Source organism: Alligator mississippiensis, chromosome 12, assembly GCF_030867095.1.
Source record: "Alligator mississippiensis isolate rAllMis1 chromosome 12, rAllMis1, whole genome shotgun sequence".
Taxonomy (NCBI): Eukaryota; Metazoa; Chordata; order Crocodylia; family Alligatoridae; genus Alligator; species Alligator mississippiensis.
In genome coordinates, this window is record NC_081835.1 from 25,976,409 (window position 1) to 25,994,171 (window position 17,763).

Consider the following 17,763-nt stretch of genomic DNA (forward strand, 5'->3'; position numbering starts at 1 on the left):
TCATCTGGAGGAAGTGTTGATTATTAAAAGTGAAATTGTTGTGTGTAAGGATGAAGTGTATAAGGTCAGTAATATCTTTGGGTCTGTATTCTGAGTTGTAATCTTGTTCCTGTAGATATGTAAGGCAGGCTTGGATGCCATCCTGGTGTGGGATGTTGGTATATAGGCTGGTAATGTCCATGGTGGCTAGGAGTGTGTTGCTGGGAAAGTGGTCTATGTTTTTAAGTGTCCATAGGAAGTCTGTAGTGTCTTGTACAAAACTTGCTCTGTGGGTGACAAGCGGTTTTAGGATTGATTCAACGAAACCTGATATTTCCTCAGTTAGGGTCCCATGGTTGGATATGATAGGTCTGCCAGGGTTCCCTTGTTTGTGGATTTTAGGGAACATGTAAAAAGTCCCCGGGTTAGGTAGCGGGGGGATCAAGGTCTGTAGTTTTTCTTGTAGTCTTGATGGAAATGATTTGATGGTATTGTTGAGTTTTTTGGTGAAAAGGGAAGTAGGATCTTCTTGTAGTTCTTTGTAGTAGGTGGTGTCAGAGAGCTGTCTCTTGGCTTCCTTTATGTAATCCTCACAGTTTAGGATGACTATGGCTCCTCCTTTATCTGCTGGTTTTATTACTACTTGGTGGTTAGATCTTAGAGATTCTATGGCCTTTTTCTCTGGTAGAGAGAGGTTGTGGTGGTGGCGTGTGTTGCTGATTATTTCGTTGTTCATTCTTTCCCTGAAGCAGTCAATGTAGCGGTCAAGGTTAGGGTTTCTGTACTGTACTGTATAGCACTCGTGTAATCCCACAGAAACCAGCCAGGAACTGGTAAGTATGTAGACAGGAGACTTCTGCGAGCCTGTTAATGTTACACTCTGATTTTTATTGCTTAGCATAATTAGTCTTTTCAGCATATCTGTGCCAATCCAATCTGAGTCCTTGACCCACTGAGGGTGCACATCAAAACATTTCCTGTTTCCTTGATGGGGATAAATAATCATTGTGCCCTTGATATGAGGGCTCTGGAACTGATAACACATGTATAACAATAGATACCACATTTAAGGATCAAATGCTTTTATATTATTTTTAGTGCAATTCCAACCAACTTTAATGTTTAAATTGTTATTTCAGGTAAAGATTGGTTAGTAGTTTTGCTGCAGAAAACTTAAATGAGAATCTGTCAGTTGTTTGGCTGATAACTTCGGTAGTTTCAGACCATTTGATGTGGACAGATGTCTACCTTTTTTTTTTTTTTTTTTTTAAATAAAAGCTCAGAAATCTAAGCAGAAAGGTCAAGGATTAAATGAGAACAAAAATTCATTTTTCATCCTTAGGATTTTTTCAGCTTTATCCCGAGGAAGGGTAGTGAAGGGCTTGCATCGTTGTATGCTTATGGTTAACCACATGCCTTTAATTTCTAATTGCTTGTTTAAAGAGATTATGTAATTTACTAAGCACTTTATTACAGTAATAATTGGAGGAGATTTAGAATAAGTGTTTTAGGGATCATTAGGTATAGTGGTTATCATTAAAATCTAGTGAATTGGTGTTTGCGTATTATTAAAGAGAAGGAAGATTTCTGAGTTATTTGGGGGTATGTAATATGCACCTCATCTTATCTGCTTCTTCCAGGTATGTTTCCCACTAGGTATCCTCTGTTGTTATGCCTTCATTCTCCTTAAACTCCTGTCTATCACCTTCTCTTCTGAAATGCTGCCTGTCACATTACACATTCATGCCACTTCTGGGGTCTTTGCCTCTCCCCAGTGTTCAGTGCCTGAACTATCTTTCACACAGAGTCTTCAGCTATCTGGTTATTTACCTCAACTATCTCTGTCCGTCCCTGCCTAATTTCTCCTTTATGTCACTTTGGCCTGTTGTTCAGTTCTTAAATGATCTTTCTTACTGACCTTAGCATCCTCATCTGTGTCATCCATGGCTTGGACAACTGTCTCTGCATTGCCTACTACTGTGATCTATATGATAGCAGTGGCCTTGTCACTGTCTTTTAGATTTTATCTTTAGATGAATTGGTATCTTCCTATCCCAGAAACACTCAAATTACTTCCCTCCATCTTGTCTGGTTTGTTTGTACTATTCTTAATTTACTCCTCTCTTTCTCCACTTTGTTGCGTGCTGGACCACAGATACTTAAAATAGTGCCAGATAATTATATACTGGCTGTCTTATGCCACAGGTGTGCACTCCTCATTATTGCCCCTGGCATATACTTTTTTCCCTCCTGATATGTAGATTATGTATTTCAGCATGTGGCTTCACCTGTCCAAGTTGTTCTGCCTGTTTTCTGCTTTCTCAAATCAAGACCTCACCATCTGTGAACACGTGCATCGGGGGCATCCTTCTGAATGGCCTTAATGAGTGTATCTAACAAGCGCATTTCCAAGTTGTGTTGTTGAGCCTCTGTACATATCTGTACACAGACTTCTAGTAGTGCATTTGCACTCCAACCTGACTAATAAAACAAAAAAGGTCAAGTTCTGGGAGGTGATCAGTAGCATGCTGCAAAAGTTTACTAAGAATGAGAGGGTTGTCATTGGAGTAGACCTTAATGGCCACGTGGGAGGGATTGGGACATTTGTAGTTGCTACCAGGGTATACATGGGTTTTGTGTTAAGAATGATGAAGATGAGACTATCAGGTGGTAGGAGTGAATTATTTTGCTATTGTGAATAATTTCTTCATTAAGAAAGATGGACATATTAAATCCTACGTTGGAATGGGCATGTTCAGAGAAGTCCAGAAGAATATGTGGGAAAAGAAGTTACCAGAATGGCACTACCAGGGAGAAGGGGAATGGCACTACCAGGGAGAAGGGGAAGAGGAAGACTGAAGATGAGATGGAGAGGGACATGAAAGGGAAGGAGTTGGAAGAAAAAGATACATATGCTTGAAGCCAGTGGAGAGTCAGGATCTGCAGCAGCAACCCTGTTTAGGCAGGACAAGCAGGGGAAGAAGACAATTAAATCCTATGAAAGTGAAGGTACAGTGTGTATCTGACTGACTATTTCCTGGTTTCATAATGACTTGGGGTGGGGAAAGAAGTAAAAGGACTGTAGGGCTGTTTCTGGAAAGCATCTTACCAAACAGTACAGATTGGTAGTTATGGAAATATATGTATGGACACAGAGTAGCTGAAGACCAAATCAATCAAATGGTGGAATCTGTAAGAGAAAAACAGCTAAGAGTTCAAATACAGAATTCTGAAAAGGTTAAGGAAGGAAAAAGTTACCGGTGAATTGTGGGAAAATATGTCTGAATGCATTAACAAATGCTCAAAAGAGGTTGTGGCATCTTTCACCAGGAGCCATGTATTCAGACAAAGCTGTGGTGGTGATACAATGAGATACAGGCGCTGGCCAGGGGAAATCCAAAGTATGGCAGAAAGGCAGAGATTGAAAAGAAATTAAAATAGCTGAGAAAGAGGCCAAGAAAGGAATGGCAGAACCCAAGACCAAGCTTTGTAAGATTTGTGTAATAGACCATAAACAAAGGTGAAAAAGATGTCTGCTGACTGACTGACTGGTAAGGGATCAGAAGGGGCAAATCAGAGACCTTGGGGAAGTGCAGTGCATAAGACAAGGAAGACAAGATACTGACAGAGACAGGAAAGATAAAGGACAAGTGGAACAATTATTTTGAGACTAATACCATATTTAATCATATATAAGACAAGGTTTTTCCCTCCAATGAACATGGGAGTGGGGGAAGCCCCTAGTCTTACATTTGTATACAAGGAAACCTCACTAAATACATTGTCTGTCATTAAACTGCTGTCAAAAGCAGCATGTTCTCAGTAATGGGAACCAACTAAAAAGATGATTAAGGCAGCCAGCTGAGCATGACTATAAAATATGGCCTGTGTGAGGCAAACATACTGTGCTTTGCGGGGCCCCACGGAATGGAGCAGAGCAGCAGCAGCTCCACATCCAGCCGCTCACCACCCCCCTGCCAACAATGCCGCCGCCACCCATGGCAGCGGCAGCTTCTTCAGATCCAGGGCCCAGATTGGAGCAAGGGAGGGCCCTGCATGGGCTTATTTGCCCTGGGCCCCGCACCCTGCTTGGGTCAGCTTTGGTGGTAGTGCCCATTGCACTGAGTCTCCCTCAGCACTAACTCTTTTTTCAAATCATGGTGAGCCACTACATTGAATATATTTTAGCTGCTTCATTCCAACAGATGAGCTGCACCTTTCTTTCCCATTTTCAATTATTCCTGTTTTTTTTCAACAGCCTTAAATAGCTGGCAGACATCACCAAATGGCCCCAATGAGCTTGCCCCAATTCCCTCTGTTGCCTCCTCTCTCAGCCTGTCACATATGATTAGTGTGGCCCCACACTCTGAGATGGAGCCAGACCAGGTTGCCCTGTGCCTCATCTCCATATACAGTTTTGGAGGATCCCAGGACTTGTGACTAGGAAAACCAGTTCCAGTCTGAATTGGGGGGCGGGGCTAATTAACATCCCTCCTTTGTGGGGGGGGGGGGGGGGGGTATCTGCAGTATATACATATACCGAGCAGTGCTGAGCTGTAGGGTCACCATGGCTTGAAATGCTGTTGTCACTGCCAGGGTCCAGCTGAATGAACTACATGGTAAACCATGAGACTTTTGGCTTTGGACTAACAAATCCAAGGGAAACCTCCAATAATTCTATATCTGGAGAATTATAACAAATTTTATAAATTTTCCATATATAGAATCTAATTATTGGGGGTGTCATCTTATAATGAGGGTTATTTTCTATTTGAGCAAATATGGTAAGAACATGGAAGGAGCTTCCTGGGCCATCAGATCTGGTCCCCTGCATTCACAGACATTTGTTAAGCAAAGGAATCCCCCACATAGCCATTTCAAACTCTCACCTATAACAAGAAGGGACAAAATCTGACTCACGGGTAGAAGATAATCCAAGGCAGGGATGCAGAGTAATTCTGGTAAATCAAACAGATTCTGGTCAAATGGATAATTAAGAAAGAAGTAGTGTATGTCCTTGAAATGAAAAATCAGAGTTGCAAGGCCAGATAGGATATCAAGAGCAGCATTGAAAAGTTGGAGATGTGGAAATGTAGGTTTTCTCACTAATTTTTTTAACTCCCATGATTGTAACCTTGTTGTTACTATGGTTGTGCACTATCAATGACCTTGAGAATGATACTGCCTGAAGTTTTGTACTCCTGGCAGGGTTACCAATGTTGGCAAGGTTGAGAGCGAGGTTTCCAGATGAATAGTATTCTACAAATGAAAATAAGAGTCTTCAGTGGTGGAGCAAGCAAATGAGGCAAGAACACTTCATGTTGGCTGCAGAGATAGATGAAGGCTGCAGCAGACTAGAAACCTTTGGTTGCCTAGGTTTTCGTAGACATTGCATAAAGGCTTCCTTCCTTTGAAGTACTGAGTGGTTGCTGATGTGCCATCAGCATCCCCATGAGAAGAAAACACGTGCAGATGTCTTCCCTCAATAGCAAGTCCTATGGCATCCTACAGTGAGGGGTGATGGGGTATGGGTGCTAGTGATTAGTGGAAACTCCTTGTAACTAACATACATGAGGGTAACGTACTTGAAACTGAGACAGGTATGCAATTTGGCAGGTACAATCATGATCGTATTGGGAGGGGGCTAGAAAAAGTGACCCAAAAGGTCTGTCTTATTTCACCTAACTGGAAGATGGCATCCAGTGGGAACTCTATATTTGCAGTGCAAACCAAATCATGAAGTTTGCAACCTGGAATGTCTGTACTATGATGGACAATCCTAACAGTAACTGATGGGAGTAAAGGACCACATTTGTGGCCAGAGAACTTGTATGATTTGGTAGAGACATTTCTGCACTTAGTGAGACTAAACATGCAGAAAAGGGGTAGCTCACAGAGCATGGTGGAGGCTACGCCTTCTTTTGGGAAGAAGGAAAAGATGAAAAAGGTAGCAAAACCAGTGCTGTGGATATGTCTATCAAGAGCAAGATTTTTCCTCAGATGCCAGAATGTCCAGTTGGCATCAAAGAGTGGCTCATGGCCTTTTGTGTTCAGCTGACCAACAGACAGACAGTAGTCATCAGTGCATATGCCCTGACTCTTGATGGAGATGACAAGACAAAAGACTTTTATTCTGAACTTGACTAAATCCTGCCATCTGTCCCCAAACAAGTGGTGAGCCACAGAGTCCCAGCTGCATGCTATGTCAACACCTGTTTCACCCCCTCTACACTGCATGCCTGCACAGGCCCTCTTCACCCTTAGCACTTCTCTGCACTCCCTTTACACCACTATACTGTATGCTCCCCCACCCTATTGTACCACGCACTAGCATGCCCCAAGGCTGTCACTCAGCTTCTCGAGTTGTGCTGTGGGCACTGCCATACCATCTTTGGGCAGGGCCAGGCAGCAAAACCCGAGGGAGAGAGGGAGGCTGAAGACTCCAGCTACCGTTGCAGTTGGGACAACGTGGAGAGAGTCTGTTGGGCATAGTGTGGGGGCCACAGTTGTAACCTCTCACAGGCTTCCAGTTGCGCAGTACTGCACTAAGGTACTGAGTGCTCTCATTTCCTATTCGTATTAATGGGAGCTGAGGATCCTAGCATCTCAAAGGACATGCTCAGCTCTCAAAATATAGTATCACAGGGGAAGAAGGATGTGTTGGTGTGAGCTATATAGCTCCGATATCCTGTAAATCCCCTACGGCATGCAGGTTTGGAGAACAAAAAATCCTAGTAGTTCAGCTCATGTTCCCATAATAGAACAATTTTGCAAGAACACTGCCAAGGGGTACTTTGGAATCATCTCCTTCTCCCCATTGTGACATCCTTCTTGCAGGCCATACAGAAGAGAACAGTTTGACCCAGGGGCCCCCTCTAGATGTGCAGATAAAGGCATGATTGAATGCCACATGTGGATGGCAGGAGGTGCAATTGTGGGATTGTACATTAGATCCAATTGTGTCTTATTGCCAGTGTAGCGGGAACCCAATCCTGGGCTTCCCTTGCATTGGTAAGAAGCAGGCACCCATTGCTTTGCTGAGGGGGCTTCTAGCTGTGGGGGTCCCCAAGAGACTGCAGGGCTCTGGGTCCCAGCTGTGCCTCAAGTGCAGAAATACAGCTGTTGTTGTTAGAAATATAATTGCCTGTTTTGAAAGAGGAATAGATATTTGCCATTGTGTGAAAAGTTATGGTGGAAAGAATGTTTTGCCTGAAGGCTAAAAATTATGAGCATGATGCACTGTAAAGGGCCATTGATTCCTTTGTTAGTGTATAGCAACTGACATGCATTTTTTCTTTATTTTAGGAGCTAGTGGAAATAAACACCTGATGATATCTCTCTTCTCTCTGATCTGTCTTAATTATTTTTGGAAATGTACTTTTAATTGTTTTTTCCTCTTTGCCCAAGATTCAGATTCTAGCTAGAAATGTAACATGCATTGAATGTGTACATATGGCCTTCAGATGTTGGGGATGGCACAACTTGTTGTCAGGGGCCTGTTTGAAGTGTGTTGTGTGATCCCTGTGCACAAATCAGTAGCTTGAAATTAAATTACTTTGTTTTCATCCCCATTGTTTACAGCAGTGGTGACCAGCTTATCCAAGCCCACAGGCTAGTTGAGTGGACCAGGGCCAGTCTATGGCCCTGTTCTGGCACATGGGGCTCCACAGGGCAACAAAAATGATTAGGAGCCTGGGAGACAAAGGGTGAAGGAACTAGGGTTATTTAGCTTGGAGAAGAGAAGGCTGAGGGGTATTTGGTAACAGTCTTCAAATACCTGAAGTGTGATTATACTGCAGATAGAGATAGGTTTTTCTCTATGACTGTAGGGGATAGAAGTAGGAGCAGCAGCCTCAAGCTGCAGTAGAGGAAATTTAGATTGGAGATTAGGAGGAACTTTCTGACTATGAGGGTGGTCAGGCATTGAAACATGTTACCTAGAGAAGTTGTGGAATCTCCATCCATGGAAGCTTTCAAGAGAAGGTTAGACAGACACTTGGCTGAGTTGGTTTAGTCCGAGATGATAGCGCTTTGAGCAGGGGGCTGGACTAGATGACCTTATGATCATCTGGTCTGCAGGGCGCTCTATGAGTCTGAAAATTTGGTAGTGGGATGAGCAGCGGCATCATTAATTGCTTGTAAATTAATGTATTCACCTCTTTCCCTTCACCAATTTTTGGATCCATGGGGAGCCATGCATACTGGATGACATAGCTTCACAAACTGGATCTTGGTCACTCTTGGTTTATAACTACTAAAGACAATTCCTGATTATTCTTTGTGTCTGCTCTATAACATGTTTTAATTTGGTTTAAGAAAAATATCAATCTTTGTTTGACTCTTCTCTCAATCACTACACTGAAATAATGTTTAACCAAAGATAGAACCATAGGGGTTGAAGGGATCATAGAGGTCATCTGCTTCAGGGGTTTGCAACTGATGGTTTACTGGCCAAATCCAGCCTTCAGAGCCATTTTATCTAGCCTATGGAACTTGGGGGTTGGGGGGGAGGCTATGGTGTTTTTGCAATGGGGGGCTTTGCTGGAGCAGTGAGGAGAAGTGGAAGTGACAGCACTGCGGGATGAGGGGAGTGACAACTTGCAGTTATGGCTCTGGCAATGTGGAACAGGCTGAAAGCAACCTGCACTTGGAGCTAACATCTGTTAAAGCAGTTCCTCTTTTCAAAATGTTGCTCACCCTTGTTCTAGTACAACCCCTGCATAGATGACTCATAGAAATTAAAGGCTGGAAGGGACCTCAAAAGATTATTGAGTCCAACGCCCCCACTCTGGGCAGGAATACTGCTGAGATCAAATGAACCCAGCAAGGTGACTGACCAGTCTCCTCTTGAAGACTTACAAGGTTGGGGACTGCACCACCTCCTTGGGAAGTCTGCTTCAGATTCTGGTCACCCTTACCAAAAAAAAGTTCTTCCTGACATCCACCCTGAAAGCATCCTCTAACAGTTTATGGCTATTGCTTCTTGTCCTCCCCTGGGGCACCCTAGTGAACTGTGCACTTTTCTTAAACCATCCCAGACAGGTGCCTTCCCAGCCTCCTCTTGAAAAATTCTGAGCCTAGGCATCTTGGTCTATTGTCCTAATATTCTTACAGGGTAGAAGTTCCTTCCTTGAGTTTCTTTCTTGGATTCAATCTAAATCAGGTTTGATGCAGTTTAAACCTGTTGCCACTAGGCTGTGTGAAGCTGCTAGTATTTGCTTCAGATTCAGCCGATTCAGTGATTCAAATCACTGTCCCGAATTGATTCGGCTGAATCTCCAAATCCCTGAATCAGCCAGGCCCATCCCCCCCAGCCGGGCAATGGCTGCCCCTCCTGCCCCAGCTCCTGGCACTTGTTAAATACCCGCCCCCCGACATGGTGCTGCCAGGCAGGGGGGCAATCCCCGCTGCCCCACACTGCATGGGGGGGGGCTCTGCCACGAGCCCCCCAACCTCCCACCTGTCCCAGCCCCCCCATGGCTGCTCTGCCTACCATGGCTCCAGCCCTTTAAGAAAAAAAAACAAACCTGAGAAAACCCCCAACTCACTGTTCCTGCCAGCGGGGGGCAATCCCCACTTCCCCCCTCTGCCCCACACCATGTGGGGGGCTCTGCATGAACCTCCCAAAGCTCCAAGGCTGCTGCAGGAGCGGTGAGTCCCTGGGCTTTTCTCTGTTTTATTTTTTTTCTTAAAGAGCCAAAGCCGCAGCAGGAGGGGCACCTGTGGTGGGGCTGGGTGAGTGGAGGGGGGTCAGAGGGCTCATGCAGAGCCCCCCATGCAGCATGGGGCAGTGGAGGGCAGCAGGGATCACGCCCCTGCCTGGCAGCACCCGGTGAACACTGGGGCTTTTTTTAAAAACGCCAGGAGCTGGTGCGGGCAGGGGTCAGCCATAGCAAAACAGTCCCATCAGGCAAAAGCTTGTAAAGATGCCATCAACATGGAACTTATTTTCCTAAATGCTATAACCAGGGATCCTTGTTTTCCCTGATTTAAAAAAAAAAACAACTTGCAAATTCTATGATAAACCCCCCCCAAATCTGCAATTAAAATGAAATGTCACTATATGTATCGGTATCAATTGAACACAACTTTTTACTGATACTTTTACAATTTTAAAGTGATTTGGAAAAGGAATCACTATAGTAAAATAAATTCTAAATACCTATACATTTTGGTATTTGATTTTGAGTTTTTATCATAGGAAATCAGAGCTCCCCGTGTTCCCTTAGCTCACCAGGTCTCAGGTCCAGGCCTCTCACTCCCCACCCACAGCCCCCTGGCCCTGTTGGTGCCCCTCACTCCTCACCCACAGTCTGTTGGCCCTGCTGGTGCCTTTCACTTCCCCCCCAGCCCTGCTGGTGCCCCTCGCCCTCTACCCATATCCCCCTGCCTCCCCAGCCCTGATGGAGGAGCCCCCAGTTGCCAGGGCTATGGCCAGGGACCTGGGTCTACAGACCCCTGCCCCTCGCAGTAGTGCCCAAGCCCCAGCTGCCACCCCTGGGAGACAGCAGCTGCTGCAGCCTGAGTGGGAAGCTCAGTTCCCCCTCCCTCATGGGTAGCATGGGGTTGTGCCCCTTGCTGCTCCAGGGTAGGCAGGGGGCACCTCGCCAGGGCAGTGGAGGACTCACAGTGGGTGCAGTGAGCTTACTTGCCTGACCCCACTCTGCCCTGCTGCCAGGCTGCAGAGGCCCCAGAGGAGAGCAGCAGGGTGGGGAGCCAGAGCCTGCAGTGGACAGCCCGCCCCAACCCCACATACAGATCTGGTGGGCACTGGTCCCTCCTGCCCCTTCAGGAGCATGCACAGCGATGGGGAGCCACCCACCTGTCCGCCCCCTGGGCGAGCTGCCCATGGCCCTGTTCCTCTCCCTGCTGAGGCCCTGTGGCCACATGTTGTGACACTGGGCCCTAAGTCCCATGCACTACACTGCTGGGCAGCAACCCCAGCCCACTCAACTTTCTCCCCTCCCCCCCCCCCCCACACACCTTGCCTGTGGAACCTATTATCCTAGCAGCCATGTGCCTGTACATGCAGGCACGCTCTCTTCCCGCTCCCCCCAGCCCCTTACACGCTGGAACTCTGCCAGCCTCCAGAGAGCTCTTTGCAAAAGAGCAGGAGCCACATGTTTTTCTGTTCAAATAAAAAAATCCATGCTTTTCTTGGGTAAAAGGGAAACGGAAAACCTGGATCACTGTTTATAACAAAAAGGAAGTATACAAAAACAGAGTTTAGTGTATTAAACTTTTGCTCGCTCAAGTTGGCCCCACTTATTTGATAGGGTCACTCACATGAGTAAGGTTTAGAGCAGATATTGCATAATTTGTAACAAGTAAGTACTAATTTCTTTTTCTGTGCATCTATAATTTAAAAATTGTTCTTTTCTGCTGGGGAGAAGCATCAGAGCCTTCATGGACTAAGTAGTGAAACTGCTGTAAAGCTATTTAAAATAGCTTGGGTAATGCCAAGATAATATTGTACCTTAAATTAATATCGCCTTCCAACTGGGTTGCTGACCTAGCTTCTAAACTTCCCTTGATGAAGGCTGCGGGTACAGACGCATGGAACATTTGAACCATTCAAAAAATGTCACTGATTGGGAACTGGTTCATAATAATGTGAAGTGCTGAGGCTCCACCCAAGGGGTGGGAGTTTGCCTGGTAGTGGGTGAGTGAGGGAGTGCTTGCTCTCATGCTTTGGGAATCCTACAGGGGTCTGAACTGTGGCTGAGGGCATTGTCACTTTTCTGTTTTCCCTTAGAATCATAGAAAATTAGGGCTGGAAGGGACCTCAGGAGGTCATCTAGTCCAACACCCTGCTAAAGGCAGGACCAGCCCCAATCAGATCATCCCAGCAAAGGCTTTGTCTAGCTAGGTTTTAAAAACCTCCAAGGGTGGAGATTTCACAACTGTTTCCTAAATATGAGTTTAATAAACTTCAGTAAGCCTACAACTGACTGAATTCAGCAATGCACTTGCCAGACTTTGTGGTATGGTGAATGGAGGATCCATGGGGCTGAGGTTCCACAACTGAGCTAGTTGTTAAAAGATAGGTTTCACTGAAAAGTAGTGCAAGGTTGTTTATTGATTTTAAAAGTGCCCACAAAAAGAGAAAAAAGGGGGAGGGGGGTGCAGGAGAGTTCTGGCTGTATATAACAGAGTGGTCAGTTGCAGCAGCATGTGGGGGGTGGGAGATGAGGAGCAATGCAGTGTGGGATGCCTGGAGGACTGACCAGACGTGCATCACAGAACATTTGGGGTCCACACATAACACTGAACTAACTGGTTCACAATGAACTGGTTCAAAATAGTACTTGATTTTCCAGGTACACATTTTTTTTTAACCATTCTAAATAAATTTGAACCACTTTAACAGGGGTGCATGTCTATCTGCTTAAGGCTTACATTTAAACTATTAAACTATTATAAATGTTATATGTAGGGACCTGCCAAATTCCAAATTAACGATTTCACAATTTTCATGGAAACAATAGATTCGGTAGGTCCCCCTTGAAAAAGCTTGGTCCCCATGAAAAAGCAGGAAAATGGGGGAAAGGGAGGGAAATGCAGCTGCAAACAGAGGCAGGAAGCATGGGGGGGTTGTTACAGCGCATAGTGTTTAGTACCTGTAATAATAGGTATTAACTCAATGTGCAGTAACCGGTGCTACTGAACAGTAGAACCAGTGCACTTTTTTTAGTGATGTGAATGTGTAGTAGACTAATTCTACTGCGCATTAGCACAACTTTTGCCATGATGTGCTAATGCACAGTAGAATTAGTCTGCTGTGCATTAAGCATCTCCTGTAGATACACCCTGTATCTCCCAGATTCATGCTTATCACTCCTTGTGGGGAGTAAGTGGAGCTCAATTGTGTCTCAGCAGGTGGATCCCATTGCCCTAGAAAACTTGGGGCCTTCATGGGGTCATTTTCCTTGTGGTGTTTGTGGAGCTTTCCCAGAGGAATAGTGGGGGCAGAAAAACACTTGAAGAGACAGGAATGAGATCAGCCACTACTTCTGCATTATTCTTTTAATGACTAGAATTTAAATGAATGATGCCTATCTAGCATGTTTGAAATATTGTGCCCAATCTCAACCTAAAAAATAGAGGGATTTGTAAGGGAGTGTGGAGTGTGGCTAGGTAGAAGAGTAGTGGGAGAACAGGGAACCTAAGCCTGTGCGAATAGGGAAGTATTCGATTTGAATTCTTGATTTGGAGGACGGTGATTTGATTCAGATTGCTGTCCTGAAATAATTTAGCTGAATCTGCTTCGGAAGATTTGGCTCTGAGTCAGATTTGTTAATTCAGCCATAAACTATAATGGGGAATCACTGAAATACCTATAACTTTGTCATTTTTTGACAGATATGGATGAAAACAGCAGGGACGTTAGCCCCTTCTGAGAGCATGAGGTCTGCCAAGTTTCAAGGGTTTTCTGGGAAACTGCACCTCAAAATGCTGAAAAGCAAAACTTGTGACACGTATGACTTTGTGTATGTGTGTTTTAAGGCACAGCAGGGTACAAACAGCAGGGATGGTAGCCTGTAACGGGGGGCCTTCCCAGTGGTCAGACAGAAACAGCTCACAAAAGGGACAGAAAGGCTGCAGACAGAAGCTTATATGCTGTTTCTATGTTTCTCCCCCAGAGCACTGTGATTGGAAGGGGACTCAGGGAAAGATCACAGTCATTGGCCAGCTATAAATGTCAGTCTTTCCCCCCCCGCTCTCCCTCCCTCTTCTCAGTTTGTTACCCTGAAAGACCGCCTTCTGAATTTCCAAATCTTTTCCGAATCGATTCAGAGGGGGTTTTTTGGTCTCCTGATTCAATTCAGATTCGGTGATTCGGCCTCTGAATTGGGCCGAATCTTCTCCGAATTGAATCGGCAACCAAAGCTTTGCACACCCCTACAAACTACGACTACAGACACCATTTTAAAATGGTCCTTTTGACGCACGTCACAGACAAAAAACAAAGCAACCAAAATCCCTTCATAAATATATGAGTCTGAGCTAGGGATAACATTGATCTCTGGTAAGGATAGTTCAGTCACACTCAGAGAGTTCTGAGTTCTCAGAGGCAAAAGAGCCTAGAAACACAATCTGAAACATCTTTTGTCTGCCTTTACTTAGAGGAGGAGAAAGCAGAGCTGCTCTGGAGATCCCAGAGATGCTTACACCACATAATATAATCTATGCTGCACAAAATGTGGGATTTTCAAATGTCAGCAGAAAGCCCTGGCTGAGGATAGTGATTGTTTATTGACTTACTGATAAGGACTCTGATGGTAGGGAGTATTTTAGTCTGCTCAGAATGTGATCTTAACTTAAATGTGACCTTCCATTGATGTGACCTCGTTTGACTGGTAGATTCACTGTTAATACACTACTGCATATTGTCTGTGTGGTATACAGCAATCACTAAGAAAGGAGAAAAAAAGAGGGGTGAGATTACTTGGTGTTTCAGACTTCCTAATTTTTATTTTGCTAGTTGTTGTTGTTAGTCATTATAGCAATTCTTGGTAGCATTTTAGTTTAAATTTAACTGAATCTGGAGATGTCCATTGCAAACCTAATCGTTCTTGAGTATATAACTCCTGTGTCTCTGCCTCTATTGTGCCCTCTTGCAAAATAATCCTTTGAAGATGCAGAATCAGATGTGTCAGGCTTCAGTTCATTAGCCTCTCTTCATCTATTGTGCATGGCCATGCTAACAGGTATCTATCTCCCTGGCCATGCCTAGGCCCTATGTACATCTAGCTGAGCTGAGTTGGAGTTCTCCGGTGAGGAGATCCATTTTTGATCCTGCCCTTTATAACCTGAAGCTTCCTTGAAACTTGAAAAGGTTTTATGACATTGTCAGGACAGCATTGTTAAATAAAAGCTATTCTGAGGTGCATAATTCAAAATGTAAGCATTAGAAACGCTTGTAGATTATAGTGTTTGTAGAGGGGTTTACTATATTGAACAAATAATAGTATAATGGAAATCCAGTTGTGTCTTTAGAATTGTAAACCGTCTGTGATATCAATGAACCTTTTTGTGTTAATGGAAGTGACTCTGGCACTAGAAGAGCTGTTACTGAGTTATGATCACACGGAGATTTTTCTGACTCTTTTTCAGTTCTTTTTTTAATACTGCACTAGTGGTAAAAAAGGAGATATAATACACAGCCTATGATACAGAAATGTCAAGCACTATGCTTACACAAAGAGCAGCAGGTTAAAGCTTCCTGCAGGCTGATCTGGTATACATGCAAGAGAGATAGTCAGTGAAAGTCTACCTGTCTTGTATGCATACCAGACCAGCCTCTGGCTTCTTTACTTTTCATTCCATCCAGGAAGAGCACATACCAACTGCTGAAACTTCCTTAGCCTGACAATGGGTTTTTGAACCCAAAAGCTTGCTTAATAATTGTTTCCCAATTATTTAAGTTGGTCTAATAAAAGATATCAGATTCACCCAAAGAACCTTGTCTGCCTATGTCCTTAGACAGGGGTGTCCAACCTTTTTGAACGCGGGGCCGGATCACAAACTTTTTATCACCCAGTGGGCCAGCAAGCTATATTCAAAGACATCACAGAAAGTGGTATCATATCAGGAAGTGATGTCACGTGACCTTTGACACCAGTGAAGTTGCAGGGGTTGACATGGTGCTGGTTGACTTGGCACGCATGCCCAGGTTGACATGGTGCTGCAGGAGCTGCTTGGCTACAACCGGGTTGACCTGGTGCTGGAGAAGCTGCGGGGCCAGGTTGGGGTTAACCTGGGGCTCACCTGCCTGGCCTGCTGGTGCCATGCCCAGGTTGACATGGTGCTGCAGGACCCACCTGGGCAGAACCGGGTCAGCACCAGCCAGGAAAAGCAGCATGCAGCTGAAGCCAGCTTCCTCTGTGCTGCTGGGAATGGGAGGAGGCCAGCCAGGTCTGCACCGGCCAGCAAACGTGGTGGTGGAGTCGTGTGCCGCTCAGGACTAACTGGTGCAGGCTCGTCCCGTCCTGAGCAGCACACGGCTCCACTGCCGCTTCTGCTGGCCAGTGCAGACCCGGCCGGGCTCCTCCTGTCCCCAGCAGCACATGAGAAGTGGCCCCCTCAGGGCCTTGCACACGGGCGGCCAGGCCCAGAGAGCCTCAGTGCCCAGGGGGAGTAGGCTCTGCCTTGCTGTAGGGCAGGGCAGGGCAGCGGGGCTGGCTTGAAGTGGGCAGGTGAGGAGGCAGGCACGGGCCGGCAGTGCCAGCGGCCGCTGCTTGGCCTCCCACACAGGGCCGTTTTCCCAGTCCCCGCGAGGGTAAGCAGCTCCCCTCCCCTCCCCTTGCTGCTGGCTGGGGCCTGCAGGCCAGCCCTGCCCGCCTCGCCGTGGCTTCGTGCTTTGTGGCAGTGGCACTGCTGCTGCAGCTTCGTGCTCTGCCGCCGCCGCCGCAGTGGCTCCGCGCTCCGCTGCCCCTGCCGTGGCTCCGCCACCGCCGCAGCGGCTCCACACCACCATGGCTCTGCGCTCTGTGGCGGCAGTGGCAGCACTGCCGCCGCCACCGTCGCCTTGGGCCAGATAAAATGGCTTGGTGGGCTGCATGGTGGCCTGCAGGCCGTATGTTGGACAAGCCTGCCTTAGACCAACATGGCTACAACCTACACCCCTGTAACATGTAGTTTTATACACCTACACTGAGGGCATTTGTTGCTGTTGGAGGTTCCCTTTTTCTACACAAAGTACAAAGTAAAAGTCCTGACTGTTTGCCATAAAAGATTTCACAGCACTGAAGCAGAGATGTTATTCTTAGTGTCCTGATTGCATTTCAGTTTTAGGAATTTACACTGTGCCAAATTTTGCAGTCCTTGCATAGACCAAAGTCAGTGGTATTTGTATATAAGTTTGTGTAGGTATAAGCAATGAGTCAGGGCTGTAAGATTTGCATCCAGTCTTATTAAAATGTCCCAGCAGTTTTGATCGGCTATCACAGGCTTCTTCACTTCCTGTCTTAAACTGTTGTGTACTGTTGGCCTCAGCTCCTACGTAGCTGTCAAATACCAGACATTGTTGCATTTCAGTGGTGGGAGTAGTGAATAATGGATATACCATATCTCTTTGAAGCCAGTTATGTTTTAGCATTCTATGTGATCGAGGATATTTCTCTGCAAGATACTGAAGATTCACATTTAAAATTTTATCAGATAAGTTTAAACATTATAATTTGATTTAATATTCACAAATGATAGGAGATGTATTTTCTGCCTAGGCAGATCCAGCAGTTTTACACCTTTAAGACAAGCAGATGCAGAGATAAGACATCCATCAGTGCTTGCTACATTATAAATATTTTAGATCAGCATTTCCCAAAGCATAGAGAATGTTTTTTCAGGAGGGAGAGGAGCAGTGCAGAAGACTAGCCCTGGGTTTAGAGATAAATAATTTGAGATGGGTGATTTTTTTAAGAACATACTGCAAAGTTCTGACACAAGAGAAAGGGCACAATTGATTGCATTTTCCTGACAAATGGCTCCACTCTCAAAAGTTGTGTTACGGAAACTATTCTGCTCTACCTTTTTTACTACTGTGTAATTTGAAGATTAAAATTAAACGTGGTTTTGCCATCTGATAATAACGGTTGTTTGTATGGCATTCTGTTCCTAGATCAGTCATACTGTGATCGGCTACGACAGGACATGTACTTTCTTACAAGCAATGGCCGACTGAGTGAGCTCCTGGTTGATAAAATTATTCTTCAGTTGAACAGAGTCTACCCCCAAATTCTCACTAATAAAGAAGCAGAAAAGGTAATTAAATGAGTTTTA

At 45.3% G+C, this 17,763-nt stretch overlaps 1 protein-coding gene across 5 annotated transcripts in view; it reads left to right on the plus strand.

Moving 5' to 3' along the window:
- The window catches only part of CARD19 (caspase recruitment domain family member 19), a 69,210-nt gene that overhangs the window by 15,789 nt on the left and 35,658 nt on the right, over positions 1–17,763 (plus strand). For all 5 annotated transcript variants that reach the window (XM_059715401.1, XM_059715400.1, XM_014596582.3 and 2 more), the window contains exon 2: positions 17,603–17,745. In XM_059715401.1, the coding sequence (XP_059571384.1) occupies positions 17,603–17,745 (143 nt within the window). The remainder of the gene's footprint in view (positions 1–17,602; positions 17,746–17,763) is intronic.